We start from the raw sequence: 18,363 nt of genomic DNA on the forward strand, positions 1-18,363 counted from the left end.
GTGAGCAAAGTCAACATTTCTTCATATGCGACACAAGATTTTCGCAAACACTTCCTAAGAAGTTTCTTGATACAACAAGCCATTCTTTCCCCAAACCCGTCATACCGTGGGGCAGATGGAAAGCTGAATATCCACTTGATAATCATTAAAGCACTTTCCCTTTAAATGAAATCTGAATCCAGAGATTTCAAAGCATTTGTTACACTTATAAAGTTTATACGACTAACAGTATAAAGAGTAAAATATCTTCCTCTTCTTGCCGTAAATCTTCATAATACTTGCATAAATACATCAGTAGACAGGACAAAACTAGCTCCAGATGAACTGCTTGATAGACAGCACATGTGAAAAGTACTATCCATACTTCACCTCCTCCATATAGGAAAAAAGGTCCAGCAAGATCTGTAGTGGTTACTCTCTGTTCTTTGGGAATCCAGAATTTTCTTTTAATTGTGTTAGTATCGTTAATACTCCAGTGTGCATCAAAGAACTGTGGGTATCAGTCTCTCTAGAACAGGATGGTCTGGTAAAGCATGTAAAATTCTGTGGAGCTTGACTAAAAATTACCTTCAGAATTTTGTTTTCAATGTAAAACTATATTGTGCTATTATACTTCTCATGTATTTCGGAAGGCCATTCAGACTGGATGATTTTTTTCAGAATGTTTTCTGCCCTTTCTGTTTCTTCATGTGAAATCTCATCTTTCTTAGAGTTTGCCTTGATATTGTTACAAAATCTCAAAACATAAGCAGTCATGCAGAGAGTTCTTTTGTAGCTTGAAAAATACATAACATTTTTCTAAATTTCTTTTCCTTTTTAGTGACTAGATTTGTAACAACTGTCTTGCCTCACAGAAGTGCTTCCTCTGTAACAGATAATTTCAATATTAACCAAGATGATTCCCTTCCATACAACCAGGTTGGATCTTCCCTCTATATTGACATTCCCAGGAATGTATCTCTGATCATCTATATTGGTCAGTTCCCTAATTTCCTTCACCTGATTTCCAACGAAGGTGTTCCAAGGTTCTGTGTTTGTAGTCCATGCCAAAACTATCATCAAGTCCATCCAAAAGTATATCTTCAAAAGAAAATTCAAAATTTCTAATATTATTGAACCAATTCTAGCTCCCATAACAGCTCGTAAGAGCTCCAATCATGAAATTATCAGCCTCTTAATCCATACAAAATGTCTTCAAAAGAAAATTCAAAATTTCCTAATATTATTGAACCAAAAGTTCTATGCAATATCCTTCAAGAAATTCTACATTTCTCAACGAGATCTAAATATTTATCCCTTCCTTGATAATGTAATTGCAAATTGGATGGCAGCTATTCATCCCAGCCCAACTTATTATGCGAAGCTTCTTGGAGTGTTAACTTTGGCATTAGTGTTGTGGGTGACATAAAGCCTATGGAATTGTATTATACTGTTAACAACAGAAAGTACAGTCAAAAGTCTTTAATCCGGACTCGTCGGGACTTTGGTTATCGATTTCTCCGGATTATAGATCATCAGTTTAAATCTGGTAAGATGGCATGCAGAAATTATAAAATTAAAAATATGAAACCGTAATTTATAAAATAATGAGCAATTATGATCTAAAGGGTATCAAAATTTACCAAAAAAGAAGCCTAATATTTATTTGTTTACTTTATTAAACATTTCTTTCAACGTGCGGATGCGTAAAGCATACCTTACGCATAGCCGAAATTAGAAAATTGCAACCAGAAAACTATTTGATTTGTATTCGTGATATTTATAATGACGAGGAATTTGATTTAAATCATATCAAAGACGGAGTACATCGAAATTAAATACTACATTTAGTAAGGAATTATAAGCCGAATAAAATAAAAACATCTGCCCTGAAGATAACGATAGTGTTGACAAATCAACTTCCAGTTCATTGCGCGCCGCGACGTCCCCCCCCCAGCGCAGAGCAGCGTGAAATTGATAAACAGATTTCGGAACGGTTAGATAAACAAAGAATATGCCTTTATCCATTTTTTGTAGCAATTCGTTTTTTGTTTGATGGACATCGAAACATACTTTCGTTTTGTAGATCCTTTGGAAGTTCCAGCATCGGAAATTCTATTTGACATAATCGAAAGTTCAAGCTTACTTTCAGAAAATTGCTCTTACAGTCTGCAAAAAATAATAAGCCGGATCCAATTCGAAGATTAAGGAACAACGCAATCATCAATATAACTGAAATAGATAATTAGATAATTTTAGCTTATACCGTCCGTTATATATTAAACGCGCACGCGAAAACGTATTCTGCACTTGTGCAGACACATATGCGCAGTCGAAAATGTCTTGCGCGCACGAGTAAAATGCCTGTGCGCATGCGTCAATGCGGCGCATGCGCAGAAAGATTTTAGCTTTGAGGTCTGGATTATAGATCATTCCGGATTATGGGTGTCCGAATTAACGACTTTTGACTGTAATATTTTCTTCATAACAACTTCACTAAATTCCATATCAATTTGAGGACCAATGCAGTAAAGTTCATTAGTCTCTATATCTTGCTTAAGACCAAATATGCTTTGGCTTTCCTGGTAATGAATGCTAGTCTGAGTCCAGCATCTCAATTAATGTTTCATTCTTTAATTGTATAGCTTGATATTTCAATTGCATCAACTCCTTTACGTCATCAACACTTGTGAATAGGTTATCAACATAACTCTTCTCACAGTTCATCAGTTGCATTTTGAAGGTTTTCTGTCTGGAATTCCTGCAGTCCTAAATGATATTTTATTGTAGCATTCATAAGAAAAGAGATGCAAAAGCCACTTGTCCATGACAGTACATTCATCACTTTCCCACCGCAAGAACCACAGTACATCTGCCTTTGGCCTTTAAACCTATTTGCAGAAAAGCTGTTTTATGTCAGCAGTAACTCCCGAGGTACCTAAACTGAAACTCAGCAGTAATGGTGGTATCTGATGAATCAGACTGATGAGTCCAGCACTTAAATACTCATTTAAGGAAGCATATCCAAGTCACTTGAAAGAAGCGTCAAACAGGGGGCCCAAGCATTATGAGTGAAAGTATAGTGCATCAGTGGATGAGATTTTTCAAAGAAGGAAGAACAAACATTCATATGAATCAAGGAGTGGGTGGCCTTCTGTAGTGAGGGATGATCTTGTCCAACAAATTGATAACAAAATCCATCAGATTTGTTGATTCACCATCTCGAAACTTTAAATAGGCGCTGCCTTATATGTTCTTTCCCAGTATCAGATGGAACGAGAGTAGTGACTTGAATGTGAGATTTGGGTGGCGCCTGTTCATGCTGAGACAAAACAACTGTCAATGGCATGGAGTCGTACCAGTTCTCCAATCTGACTGAGGAAAGCTTGTCGAACTTTATCAGCAAGGAAGGTTATAGTCTAGTCACTGTGTTTTGCTAATGGAGTCTTTCTTGTTGAATTCATGGATCTAATGGATGCTAATGAAGTCTTTCTTGTTGAATTCATGGATCTAATGGATGCTAATGGAGTCTTTCTTGTTGAATTCATGGATCTAATGGATGCTAATGGAGTCTTTCTTGTTGAATTCATGGATCTAATGGATGCTAATGGAGTCTTTCTTGTTGAATTCATGGATCGTGGCCTGACAATCAATTCTGAAGTGGACTGTAACACTTTGAGAAAATTTAAATGAACCATCCAGAACAGAAAGTGCAGCCTGCTGACATCTGGGGCTGTGCTCCTGCAAAATAACACTCTCCCTCACAGTGCTGAATGAACACAAGATCTTTTGCACCATTTCATATTGGATGTGTTTCAACATTCCTTCTATAGCCCATACTTGGCTTCTTCTGATTACCATCTGTTCCTTGAAATGACAAAGTGGCTTGGGGCACAGCACCTCGGTAATTATGAAAAACTTCACCCCACTGTGACAAGTTGGATCAAGTCACCTGCAGCTGTGTTTTATACAGAAGGTATTGGTAAGTTGTAAAATGCTATGACAAGTGCTTGAATATACATAGTAACCTCTGTCGAAAAATAGAAGGCAGTTGTACCAGTCAGATGTAAAAAAAAAAATTTGTTGAATCTATGCAAGTTTTTTTATTTACAGCAAAACCGAGGGTTGTTTCTGAATTGCCCTCATACTTACACCGTGCACAAAGGGATGTAATAATTCCCTGGAATTTTTACTATAGAAGTTAACATGAAACAATATGCCATACGAAAAAAGCTTCCTTAAAGTAACTTATGTGTAACAAGCTAATCACATATATTATTGACTTAAATTCATTGGAAATTTTGGATGCTGTACATTAATAAATGCGTTAAAAGATGCCAGATTAATATATTTTTATATCATAATTGCTAAATTTACTTACCATCGCATAAGGAATAATAATTGCCAAAATTTTAGATACTTTGTACCTTATGGTTTTTTGCTTGTGGATCATATTAGCAGCCCATAGTAAATAAATTTTGCCTGCCAGTCAGTCTACCTGTGACAACAAAGCATTTAGTAGTTTTTGTTAGTAATTTACATTACAAGTACATCAGCGATATTTTCTTTCCTAGACAGCAGCAGTTGTTAAAAATTGATTTCATACAACTGGTGGGCCAATGGACTGTGCATAATGAAAGCAAGACTGTGGGAGAAAAAATATTGTGAGCAGCTTTGTAAGCTCTCACTCTGTAAACTACGTTAGTCATATGAAAGCAGATTCTCATGTTGCTCTGTTATCAGTAGAAAAGTATTGAGAAAATAGTTAATATTTTTAAAAAATCAACATATATATAACCACCTGTAAAACTGATAATAATACATATCCATAAATCTCAAGATCTCTAAACTAAAAAGTGAAAAAAGAATGTATTATTTTTTATAATAATGTAACTATTTTAACTGTTACTCTATTATCTTTCTTTCTTAAAATTCAATCCTTTATTGGCCAAATGAATTTGTTTCCAAAATATTGCCATTATTTTTGATAAAATAGATCAGCTGTATAGATACTTTCAGGGTTTCTTCATGTATATAATGTAAATGTTAAGCATCTTTCTCAATGCAGGATGTTGTTTGCCGTAATAAACCATCTGTGTATGCTTCAAAAAAAATTTTGCATATGCATTAAATATGTACTTAAAAAACTTTTACTTATCTCGTGGTATAATACATTATACCTGAAAAGAAATTTTTAAATGAATGTTTTTTTAAACTGTTAAATGTTTTCATATGAATAGTTAATGCAATGGTAGTAAGTGTAATTAACACATTCTCATTGATAGTAATTTCATTACAAGTACATCGGGGATATTTTCTTTCCTAGACAGCAGCAGTGGTTAAAAACTGATTTCATGCAACTGATGGCCAATGGACTGTGCATAATGAGAGCAAAACTGTGAAAGAAAAAATATTCTGAGCAGCTTTGCATGCTGTAAACTACGTTATTCATCTGAACTATGATTGGTCTAAAGCTCCTTGAAGCCTTGTTCCTTGTCAGTATAGTTTAATGGACCTGACCGCTCAAGGAGCAACTGGGATCGAATAGCTGTCTTGGTGAACTTGGTCAGCAGGGTCAGATTTTTTTAGTCATTATTGGCTGCACTGGGTGAGATCCAGTGATCATAGCATAACCCTATAGTTTGAAACACCAGTATTAAATGATCTTAACCATTCAGGTACTGCTGGGCCTGGACGTACTTTTTAGAGTCGGTTATTAGCAAGGTGACTTTATCCTTTACTAGAACACTGGTTCTCAAACTGTTGATATGTGTAGCACTGGTGGTACATTACAATATTTTTAGTGGTACAATTTTTACTGAAAAAAAAATTAAATGAATGTAAAATTGCACCCTTTCTAACATTTTGTTTTAATCTATTGTGTTTAAATCGATTTTTAATGTCAAAATGTTTTTATTGTGGTACATATATTTTTGTTTCATATTTATGTGGTACAAAATTTGAAAAGTTTGAGAACTGCTGTTTTAAAACATTATACATTTTGCTAGATTCCCTGATAAAGATCGCTAAACTGAATAAAATAATGAGCATTTTCTTAACAGAATTCATAAAAATGTATAGCTCAAAACAAGTAAAAAAAGATTTTGGCATGGAAAAGCAAGGCCATCTAAAATTTCACTCTGTTAAACAATTTTGTCTAGTCCGTCTTAGCTCTGTTGTGTACATTCAGTATGCATACATACTGAAATACAGTTCTTCATTCATTGCAGCTATTGCCGTGCTCAAATTTTGGGAAACTGATGCAGTAACACCTTTTTGCATAATATACTGCTAAAAAGGATACCAGTACTGTCATGATTATATGTTTCTGCGAACTAGAAAAATGTGCTTGTAACTTTTCAAACTATCTAAAATTGTTCATCAAGAAAGATTCAAACTTTCAACTGGAGTTATATTTTTCACTTCTTTCACTACTTTTGATGATCTGAAGACACTGTTAGTTATCACATTGTATTCTCAACTGTTAAATGGTTCTGTAAATCTAATTCTACATATTCTGTTTTGCCTTATTCATTTTTTTTAAATAAGTAAAAATGGACAAAGTATAGTATGCCATTTCTAACCAATATCAGGTAGATTTTTATTTATTTATTTATTTATTTTTTTGTTAAATTTATCTGAGTGAAATAATGTAAATGAAAAATGGGCTTTGTATGTTACTGTAAGATGCATGCATAATTAAGTAAATTATCTAGCTGTCTATATATCAATTCATCTACAAGCCATTTATACAAAGACAAATTATGTTAATATCCTTAACCACTTGCACTAAAAAGACGTGCCACGCACTTTTAGATGCTTTTGTCTCAAACCGCGCGATGAACATAATGTGGTGCACACGTCACACTGTTTATTTCTTGAGCTACAGCTCTGGATGGCACTCGCAGATGCTGGGCCACCAGTGGCCGAGTGGTAAAGTCGCTGAACGCTGGTAGTTTGGTTCGAATCCCACAAACAGGCTGGCTGCTTGGGCTTTTTTGTGATTTTCCCCATGTGTAACATGTATACGAGCCAGTTTTCCTTAGAAAGTCCTCCACGAAGGCATCCCACTCCTTAGGCCCTCCCTGGCCCTCGAGGCTTTGCCATAATCACACACACACGTACGTACACTCGCAGACGCAATGCGGCATAAATGAGACACTTTACCACTGGTTATATTGTAGCGCACGGCACCGCAACCGTAAAGTTTAGTTGTAGCGCAAGTGGTTAAAAGGCTGAAAGTTGAATTCAGCATCATATTGGAATATTTATTTACTGATAAACAAAATGATAAACAAAAATTATTGGTTTTGGAAGTTCTTCTTGACGTTTAAATGTCACAAGTGGGCATTCTAAATGAAAATGCAGGAGGATCCTTGAAATAACCATACACAATAAGAATTTATGGCTGTGGCCTCCTAGGTATTAAAAACTGTTTATCCTTCAACCTTCCATCTGGAAGCCCGAATTTTGATTGTAAAACTTTAATGAATTTTTAAATAATAAACTCTGATTTCAAAGTGAGCGGTGACAATACTTTACAGAATGAAATAATTTTAATCTCTAGCGCATGAAACTGTCTAGCAGAAATTCTAAAGATATGCTGCTTTTAAAAATTTTGTGATTTTGCTATTCTGCTGAATTTTATGTGGTGTGAGTGTGATGAACATGATATTTAATGAATAAGTAAAAACAAAAACAAAAACACACACAAAAAAAAGTTTTGTACAACCAGAAACTTAGGAAGAAAGCTGATGAATTGTGAAATTAAAAAAAAAAAAAAAAAAAAAAGTATGCCAACACTTATTGACAAATAGGGAGCTCTAAACATATACTCCTATGCTGCTTTTAAAATTTTTGTAATTTTGATGTTGAATTGTGTTTATAAGTACATAGGATATTGTGCTTAATAATAAAGCTTAAAAGAGAAAATAAATTGGGTTAGTAGGAGGGAGTGTAACAGCAGACTGGTAGACTGCAAGCTCAGCAACAGCATAAAAAATCTTAGCAAACCCTTTTGGCTGAATGTTAAAATCTGAAACTATTCAGATTTTTTTAAGTAAAACTCATGCTTAAAAATTTTGTTTAAATGTTTTTTTAAGTGCTAAATTTGTTTCCAAAGCAACCAGATAATGAATGAAAGAAATCTGGATGAAAATAAGGAGAAAGTAAGAATTTCAAGGGGATATGGGAGGGGAATTTTAATTCTTCTTTGTTTGAAGTGCTGCCTTTCTTATTTATGGCAGAGGATTAGAATGAACCACAAAAACTGTTTCATCATGCAAAAAATTTCAGCTTTAAATTTTCAACTATGTATTAACTAATTCATAGTTATTCATAGTTAGAAAATATTTTCCTGAATAACTGAAAAGGATTTTATATTATCAGTTTTTTTCCTGTGTGTAGCATGAATTAAAACATATTCTTTAATTCAGAGGATGATGATACAGATGACAGAGATCAAGACCAAGAAGACACAGATCCTAATGCTGGCCGTTTTGTGCGATACCAATTTACACCTCAGTTTCTAAAGTTAAAGACTGTTGGAGCTACGTAAGTTCTATGTCTGTTCTGATCAACTGAATTTCATTTTCCTATAAAAATTGTGCATGATTACAAATAGTGTTATTTAATTTTTTGTTATTGTTATGCATACGGTACAAAGCCCAAGATTAGACTTGTTGTCCCTTTGGCAGTTCTGGATTTGGGACTATTCTCGATATTAGGTTATCAATTTAAATCTAGTAAGATGTTATGTAGAAGTTAGAAAGTATGAAATAGTAATTTATGAAATAATGAAGCATTTATGACCTTAAAGTAATCAAAATTTACAAAAAAGAATAAAGCTCAATATTTGTTTGCTTTCTTAAACATTTCTTTTAATATAAGGTGTTTAAATTGTTTCCTTTTTTGTTCAGATCAAAATTTTTTTGTTCTCAACAACCTCTGTGTCACTTTCTTCACTACCGATAGTGGTATTTTCTGCATTTACAGCCATACTACACATTTTGTCATATATTGATTGATTGATAATTGGAGAATTGTCATACCAGTGAAAAATTTCTGTTAATATCATTTTCATTTTAAATCACCACTTCTTCCCAAATTCCATTAACTGGATTTTTTTTTTCTTCCAATATCTGAAAAGTTCAAATTCATGGCTGTAGTACTAGTACTAGTGTCCACTGTATTCTATCAGCAATGTATCAGGAGATTGATGACTATAGCTTAGCTAGTGTCCACTATATTCTATCAGCAATGTATCAGGAGATTGATGACTATAGCTTAGCTAGTGTCCACTATATTCTATCAGCGATGTATCAGGAGATTGGTAACTAAAGACATGTTCTGCTAAATTTTGTATTTCTTCTGTCACTCACTGACGAAGTTAAGCCTGAATTATAATAGTTTAGTTGTGTATTATACTTACACCTATTTCCTGCACATGCTTGAGGCTTATCTGAGTCCCAAATAAATAAATTCTTACACCTACTTAAATGCTTATCCATGGTAGGCAGAATCAATAAGAGTCCTAAATTCTGCTGCCAAGTGTCTCCTTATATTCTCAAAAAAAATTTTTCCCTAAATTTCGCATACAAGTACCTTCCCTAAATTCTAAATATTCCTTAATTTTGTTGCTCGGTGCTTCTCTAAATAAATATTATTAAAAATTTTGCCTTCCTAAATTCTGCCATCCCATACACCTACACCAATTCAAACAATACTAAATATAATCTTTTGGCCTTAGAGTATCATTTATAAAATCAATTTTTTGCATATGGAAAGAAATTTCTGTTAAATTTCTAGTCATCAACACACTCAACATTTTGCGGTGCAGTAAGCCAAAGTCTGTAATCATGGGGAAGCATAATGCTGATATAAAAGGTTACCATACTCTTTGGTATTCAATTAGTAATTTTCAAAAAATTGTTTACATATCAATGTGTGAGTCATTTCTCAAGCTACTATGTCTTGATAGTCATGTAGTGATGAAATGACCATTTTGCCAGGTTAGCATCAGGGGTATGATTTATTCTGTAAATGTAAAATCAAGAATGTTTCAGTTTGAGATGTGTGCCAAGTAAAAATGCAGCTACAGAGCCAAATAATTGATTATACATATTTATGCTAAAAAAGGATTGTTTCTTCGGTATGGAGGATATTTTATTTAGCACTGAACTGAAATTAAAGGTCAAAACTCACCATATTTTATTTTGAAAAAGTATCAGATATGCATTTGTAAAGCATTAAAAAAAATTCTAAAAAAGATTGCTGGCAGCCCGGATTTTAGATCATTCCAGATATCGGGTGTCTGAATTTCAGACTTTGTTCTGCGTATAAAATTCATGTAGTGTAGAAGGCTGGAGCACATGTGGGCACTTACATTAGTCAAAAATCTTCCCTTTCTCCCAGCTACAACTTTATCTGCTAAAGTTTTGAATTTTTTATGAAGTAGTCTTGAAAATGGTATACAGTACAAAGTCTGAAATCCGGACTCGTTGGGACTTCAGCAACTGTGGATTTGGGATTTTTTCTGGTATTAGATCATCAGTTTATAGTAATCATGATTTATTAAATAATGAAGTATTTATGATCAAAATTTATTAAAAAAATCTGATGTGTACACCACATGACTTCATTGTACGGATATTAAATTATACACATTTCTTCTTGCATTTCATTTAAACTTATTGGATTGAATTAAATCTACGTTCCAAGAAAAGATGGAAGTGGCTGGCAACTTCTTCAAAGAAGAGATGAAAGGATGAGATTCCATTAAAGAAGAGATGAAAGCAGAACAAAAATATGGTGAAAAATGAGATGAAAGCTGGTCCAGAGGAAATGAAAAGAGATATTACTGCCATAATAAAAAACAAATTTGAAGCTAGAGAACAGACATGGTTGAAAATAAAGTTGGAGAATTTCAAGAAAGAGTTTCTGTCATTAAACAACAAATCCAAGACAGAATTCCTGCTGCTGTCGCAAAGGAAGTCAAAGGTTTAAAGAAATTCATAACAGCTGGTCACAATTCTAACATGTTTGAATTTGAACATATGTCATCCCAGCCGGTTGGTTCGAACAGGCGTTGAAAGTCTGTCTTATATAGCTTTTTCAGAATGCTTGACAGAAACAAAGGAAATCCTGTCCCTGCAGTACTTCATCTCTGGAATCTGGAATTCAGAATTACAGAAGGCCCTGAGAATGAGAGATATCAAAGATCTAAAAAGCACTTTAGTTTATACCATGAAACTTAAAGGCATCCCAGCCAGCAACTTGCAGAGACTGACACCCAGTCATAGCTGCTCAAGTCCAGGAGTCAGTGGATCATCTGCCTGCTCATCTAGAGGATTTAATCAAGCAAATCAATGCCTTGACACAGAACAGGAGTGAGAACAAATCGACCTTGAAGTGTTAGAACTTTGGTGCTGAAGGCCATGTACGAAGGAACTGCAAAACACCTCAGAGCATGGAAGTTAAGACTGCTTCCAGCAAGAAAGAGGGAAACTAATTAGTGGCCATCACGCTGGGTGGAGGTTTTCTGATAATGAGAACCCCTATTTTAAAGCGCTTAAGATTTCTGCAGTGGCAGTAATGGACTCTTCATCATGGAACATATAAATGGAGTTCCTTGCAAAATGGTCATCGATACAGAAGCCAATGTTACCATCATCCGAAGAGACTTAACAATTGGAAGGTAAATTGATCTGGATACCAGCCTACCTTACCCTCCAGGGAGATCTGGGGATAAAATCGACACCAATGGAAAATTAAATGTAAACATCACGTTTGGAAGTGCCACTTACCATGACACTGCATATGTAACAATTACTACAGACCCCCTGTATATTCGGATTAAACTTTCTATGGAAATGTAATTTTTCCCTTGAACTTTAAAAATAACGAACTGTGTTCTGCCTCTGAGGACATAACAAATTTGGGATTAATCATGAAGAAAATCTCTCCAGCAAATCATAGCTCAAGACGATATCACCAGCAAGAACAGAATTTTTACCTTCTATATCTGTAGCTGAAAATGGAAATTTCCAGTTTGATGTAATGGAATATCCCAAGAACTGTAACACTCCACTAGAAGTACTTTGGCAGTCGTCGACTTATCAAAGGCAGTTATTCTGGTGAGAGTTGCCAACATCAGTGATGAAGTAAAAATCATTAGAAAAAAATGAAGTGGTCGTAGCATGTACTGCAGTGACCTATATTAAACAATCCAATAGTTCACTAGTCTCTGTGTCTTTGGTGACCCTAACACAATCTAGCAACATCCAATGCCTTTACCGATAGCTAAACAGGGAAAAGTACAAAAACTTCTAAAGGACATGCCAGAAAGTGCAAAAAATGATTTTATTGAGCCTTGAGTCTCTCCCATTGTCCTGGTCAGAAAGAAAGTAGGTTGAACTAAATTTTGCTTTGATTATCAATGGTTGAACGAGATTATGAAGAAAGACATGTATCATCTTCCTTGAATTGACAATATTCTGGACACTTTTCCTGGAAGCAAGTGGTTTTTGATGCTTGATTTGAAGAGTAGGCAGAGTAGAGATACACCCTGATGAACCAGAAAAAGACAGCATTTACTATCAGACAAGGACTTTTGCAGCTCAAAGGGATGCCATATCGATTATGTAATGCACCAGCAGTCTTTGAGTGCCTCATGAGGACAATGTTCAGAGGTCTTTCCTACAAAGATTGTCCGATATACTTTGATGACATCATCATCATCATCGGGAAAACTTTTACACATTTTAGAAAATTGTAGAATGGGCTGAAACTCAAAGAATCATATTTTAAGTTGAGTCTTGATAAATGTAAACTATCCAGACGGTGTCATGTCATCTGAGTGAAGGTGTAATTACGGATCCAGAAAAAGTATCAGCAGTTAAAAACAGGGACACTTAAAAAATGGTCCATCAGCTGAGAAGTTTCCTTTAGATTTGCACCTACTATAGGAGATTTGTGAAGTACTTTTCTTCCATCCCTAGAGCCCTTCATAAGCTGACAGACAGCAAGCAGGAATTCTTGTGGACAAAAGAATATGGGGGATGCATTTAGCAAACTGAAGGAAGCTTTAACATCTGCTCCAATCCTAACGTATCCTAAGCTCGACAACCCATTTGTTGTCAACATAGATGCGAGCAATGAGAGTGTCGGTGCTGTTTTGTCCCAAGAAATAAATGGTCAAGAACGTGTTTTAGTACACTAGAGCAAAAAAGGAAAGTGTTGCTTATCATAGTTAAGGTTGTAGAACATTTCTACCATTACTCTGAGGCAGAAAACTCCTCTCGTACAGAGATCATGCATCGTTGACCTGATTTTTAAACTTCAAGAATCATGAAGGTGAAATAGCCAGATGGATACAGAGATTCCAGGAATGTGATGTCATTATCTGTCATTGGAAAAGATCATCGCATGGAAACACCGATACCCTGTCTAGAAGACCAAGCCCAGAAAGCTGCCAGTATAGTTTCAGTGTTGAAGCAAAATACGAGCTACTTAATCCAGTTGCATGTCAAATTACGAATTCAACATTGTCTGACTCAGACCCATGGATTGATGAAGAAGTCAGGAAAGACCACTTGAAATACGGTGACATTAAACCCATAATTGACTTAATGCAATCTTTAAATAGGAAGCCTACGTGGCAGGACATTTCGATCTGTAGTCCTATGACAAAACAATATTGTGTTCTTTGGGACTCGCTCTATATTTGAAACAGCGGCGTGTTGTACCAGAAGTTTGAATTAGAAGATGGAAAGGGATTCCAATGGCAGCTGATACTTCCAAGATCCGGAATGTCCTTAAAGAACTACATAGCAGCCCTACAGGAGGCCACTTCAGAATAATGAAGACTGCATTATTCTGAAGTAGTTCAAGAGCACTTCTACTGGAGTAATGCAAAGGCTGATGTCCAAAAGTGGTGCCAATCATGCGGTGCTTGTGCAAGTCAAAAAGGACCAAAGAAACACAGCTGTGGGAAACTATAACTTTACAGTGTAGGAGCACCTTTTTGAATGCATTGCCTTTGACATCCTGGGACCTCTGCCACAAACTGCTGATGGCAACAAATGCATTATCTCTGTCATTGATTACTTCCCCAAGTGGCCTGAAGCATATCCTATTCTTTATCAAGAGGCTGTCACGATAAGAGGTAGTAATAGGAATGAAATGAATGAATTCCAATTAAGGAAGCAATTGTACCTCAACTATAGTTAAAGAACTCTCCAAGCTACTCAGCATCTACAGAAACCAAATGACACCTTTTGCTTTCCCAGTTAGACGTCGTGGTAGAGAGGTTTAATCAAACTATCCTTAATAACCTCTCATTGGTGGTTTCTGGCCTATCACAGTGCTGTCCATGAGACTACTGGCTATTCCCCATCCCAGATGCTCTTTGAAACCTCTCTTCATCTGCCTTGTGATCTCATGTTTGCTTGCGCTTGGGATGCATCTTCATCACCTGAGTAATGCATCCAAGATCTCCAGGCACGGTGATGCAGAATTTTGCACGAGAGAGAGTCATCTTGGTGATGGACAAGAGGAAGACCTGATGTGACACAAGAGCTACAGGACATTAAATCAATGAAGGTAATAAAGTGTGGTTGTAGAATCCAATTCGACAGAAAGGACTCTCTCCTAAACTAAAGTCACGTTGGGATGGTACTTACACGGTCCTAAACAGGCTGAACAATGTCATAAGTCATCAAATTAGTTATTCATTACGATAGACTAACTCCTTACTATGGCCATACTATGTAGTTGCTATAGTGTATATAATGTTGAGCTATCTTCTTAGTAGTTTGAAGTGTAACTACTGATTGTTCTCTGTCATATTGTGAAGAGTTGTATATCTATTTTTGTGAAAAATTCCAGAACTCTGAAGTGTTTCTTTTCATAAAATAAATTTTATCAACCTGTCAGAGCTGTGTGTATTCAATCTATTACAAACCCATAGGCATTCATCAGTATAGTAGTACCTATGTATTAATGCAATCATCTTGGCATAATTTGGCAGCCTTTTACAGATGAAAAGGTGAAAATTACTTTTGGGTGCAAATTCATTATTTTTATGACTTTTTTTTTTTAAATGCCCAAACTATTGATATTTTTCAGAAGTCAGCAAATATTATCAGCATATCAAAAGATGAAAACCATTTTAAAATACGAGTTTTAATTATTAAATAATGGTTATATGATATATTAAAAAAGGGAACACAGTTTCCATGAAATCCTTCTCTAATTTTTTACCACTATTCTTCTCTCCATGTATACAATGACCTCTTTTCACTTAAAAAAAATCGGAAGATTCCACAAACTCGATATTGCATACCGACTAACTATCCAACTCACCTCGTCATTGTTCCCTTTAGCGATTATGTGGCAAAAATATTATATTCCTACGTAAGTTTTAATGCAATTTTTTTCTGCCACTGGCAAACCCTGCATGTGATATTTTAAGATTAAACGAAAGGCAAAAAATGTCTATGAAAAGCACTGGAACTCAGAATATAGCAAAAAGCATGCATTTAAAAAATTGTGATGTTACTTGGTTGTTGGATTGTTATGAGCATGATTAGCTGAAGAATGTTTGTGCATCTTGCCAGAGTTTGTCACATTCCGAACATTTGACAACTTCTTCTAAGTTGGTTGCGATAATGCATAAGTACCTATAGCGTATGTACCTTTTTGCTGGTATTCATAATGCACTACAGAGTTTTTTCTGTTTAGTCCTGTTTCAGAAGAGAAAACCTTGTTAGATGGTAAACCTTGTAATACTCAATGAGTTTGTACAAAATCTATTTATAAAGAATTTTTGTTCTTACTGCTATATGTTTGGGATATGATTGAATAGTACTTCAGAATGACTTTTGACTTCTGTGTAATTCAGTTCCTAGGTATCTTATGTCATTTGATGTGGATCAGATTTAAAGATATTCTTTTTGTTCAACAGTATTTATTCAATACCTTCTGACAAAATAATTACAGTTATAAAAAATAATCATAATTTCTCATACTGAAAAAAGAATGTTTTTAATGAACAGATTTTGATGAAGTTTGTAGATGGTAAAAACATTCCAGAACATATAGGGCCAGATTTACGTATAAGCTACACAAGCTATAGCTTGCCCCCTCCCAAATTAAACTATAGTATAAATAGTATTAAAATATATTATAAAAGACTTATAAGCGGCCCCATGTCTCAAATAGCTTAGGATCTTATCAAAGTCTAAATCTGGCTCTGAGAACATAGTCCTGTCCGCCCCCACACTGTTGCATTATGCTATGATAAACATCAAGCAAAAATGAAAGGAAATCTATTTTAAAGCCATATTTTTTCCTCTTTTATGTAACAGGCCTTATTCCTAGTACATTGTAATTCTCTTAAATTATTTGAATTTTTTCAAAATTTGTATTTTCATAACAAATGCTTATCAATATTTTTCATTTGTAGTGTTGAATTCACCGTTGGTGATAAGCCTGTTAATAAGTTTAGGATGATAGAGCGTCATTACTTTCGAGAGAAGCTGCTGAAAACGTTTGATTTTGAATTTGGCTTCTGTATCCCCAACAGCAAGAACACTTGTGAACATATTTATGAATTCCCTGTTCTAGATCCCGATATTTGTAAGTATTCACTGTTTTGCTTTTTTAAAATTTTGCTTTTGGTATAAATTTATTTTATTTTTTGTTTGTTGGGTATATAAATGAAATGCACATTTCGTAAAAGTAAAATATTACTTCTGTTTTTTAGTTAATAGGTATGATCCAAGTCTTAAGTTTTAGGTGTAAAATGAGGCAGTACAAATCATTAATATTCCCAGGGCGATCTCTAAAATGTAATTTCTGATATGTCATCGCTATCAGCTCTTCCAGTTTTACCAGAAGACTCCCAGTTTTTCACCATATTTCCCGGTCTCGTAGCAAATCACTGTATCTTCCAGTTTTTAATTTTTAGCCTTTACCGAGGAAAATGTTTTCCTGCAATAAATGAAATTTACTGAATTAATTCAACTTAAATTAGGCGAATTCCATTCCGAGTCTCTAAAAAAACTTTTTAATAAATTTTATTTCATCTAATTTGTATTTTTTATTACATTTTATTGATCTTTATTTTATTAAATTTTATTTGATCTGAGTTGTCTTAATCTCTTGTAGACATATATAGATTTTTGAATATAGATTCAAGCAATATTTAATCAGTTAGGGTTTATATTTAATTTTAATTTTGTTGTTTAAGATGTATTACCAAGTGTATCCATACAAATACTATGTACGATGATTATTAATTTTATTTTTATGGCATTCAAAAGTTCTTTTATACGTAAAAGCTTTCCATTGATAAGCAGAATTTTCTTAATATGAAATTGAAAAATTAAATGGTAAAAATAAAATTTAAAAATTAAAAAATAAAATTAGCCAAAGAACATAAAATTTTAGAATATTCAGTTAAATATTAATATATTTTGCATCAGGACTGAATTACAAATAGTTCATATAAATTAAATTAAATTCAGTTTGGAGTTCCTTTAAATAATTTCATTGCAGTGCAGGAAAACCTCCCAGTTCTTCCCAACATTCTCCTAGTTTTTAAGATTTCAAGGTCGGCAGCTTTGGCATGTTAAGGAAATTATAGTTTGCTCACAATTAGTATCATATTTGAGTGGTTCAAATAACAACTAAATGATGGTTATGGTACAGAAAATTTAATATTTTTAAAATTAATTTCAGTTTATAATTAATTATTAAATTTTTCCTTTATCATCAAAATACACTGGTGGATAAAATTAAGATATGGAACACTTTTCCCCAAATATCTCGAGAAATACTAGATAGAAATAAATGAAATTACGTATGGATATAGTTTAATGTATGGCAGTAATGTGTACAAAACAACAATGAAAATGCCATTCATTAGCATGAGTTATGTCCAAAAGTCGAATGTGGTTCAGTCTTGATAATGAAAGATGGTAGTGAACATGTGGCTAGTATGATGTGTGATCCCCCTTGACAGACAGACAGCAAGTACAACGAGTAGCCATGCTGTTAACAAGAGAGTTCAGGAATGCATGTGGAAGTCACACCCACTCCTCAATCAGGAGCAGTTTGTAACTCCTGAATGGTTCTAGGTGGGGGTGGCATATTGCAGTAGCCATCCCAAGAGCATTACCAGCATGTTCAGTAGGCTAAAGATCAGGAGAATTGCCTGGCCATTCCATTTGATGAGTATTCTCCCTTTCCAGATAATTATCAACTAGGTGGGCCCTATGTGGTCATGCAATGTAGTCCATAAAAATGAACTCGGGGACAACAGCATCCCTGAGAAGATGCACATAGGGCTTTAGGATCTCCTGCCTGTACCTCTGGGCATTT

At 34.5% G+C, this 18,363-nt stretch overlaps 1 protein-coding gene across 1 annotated transcript in view; it reads left to right on the top strand.

Moving 5' to 3' along the window:
• The window catches only part of unc-119 (unc-119 lipid binding chaperone), a 39,058-nt gene that overhangs the window by 10,988 nt on the left and 9,707 nt on the right, over positions 1-18,363 (top strand). The window contains exons 3-4 of the mRNA XM_035350093.2: positions 8,415-8,532; positions 16,445-16,617. Coding sequence (XP_035205984.1) covers positions 8,415-8,532; positions 16,445-16,617 — 291 coding nt within the window. The remainder of the gene's footprint in view (positions 1-8,414; positions 8,533-16,444; positions 16,618-18,363) is intronic.

Source organism: Stegodyphus dumicola, chromosome 8 (assembly GCF_044657685.1).
Source record: "Stegodyphus dumicola isolate Sdum_Otavi_A_Nest chromosome 8, ASM4465768v1".
NCBI classification, from domain to species: Eukaryota; Metazoa; Arthropoda; class Arachnida; order Araneae; family Eresidae; genus Stegodyphus; species Stegodyphus dumicola.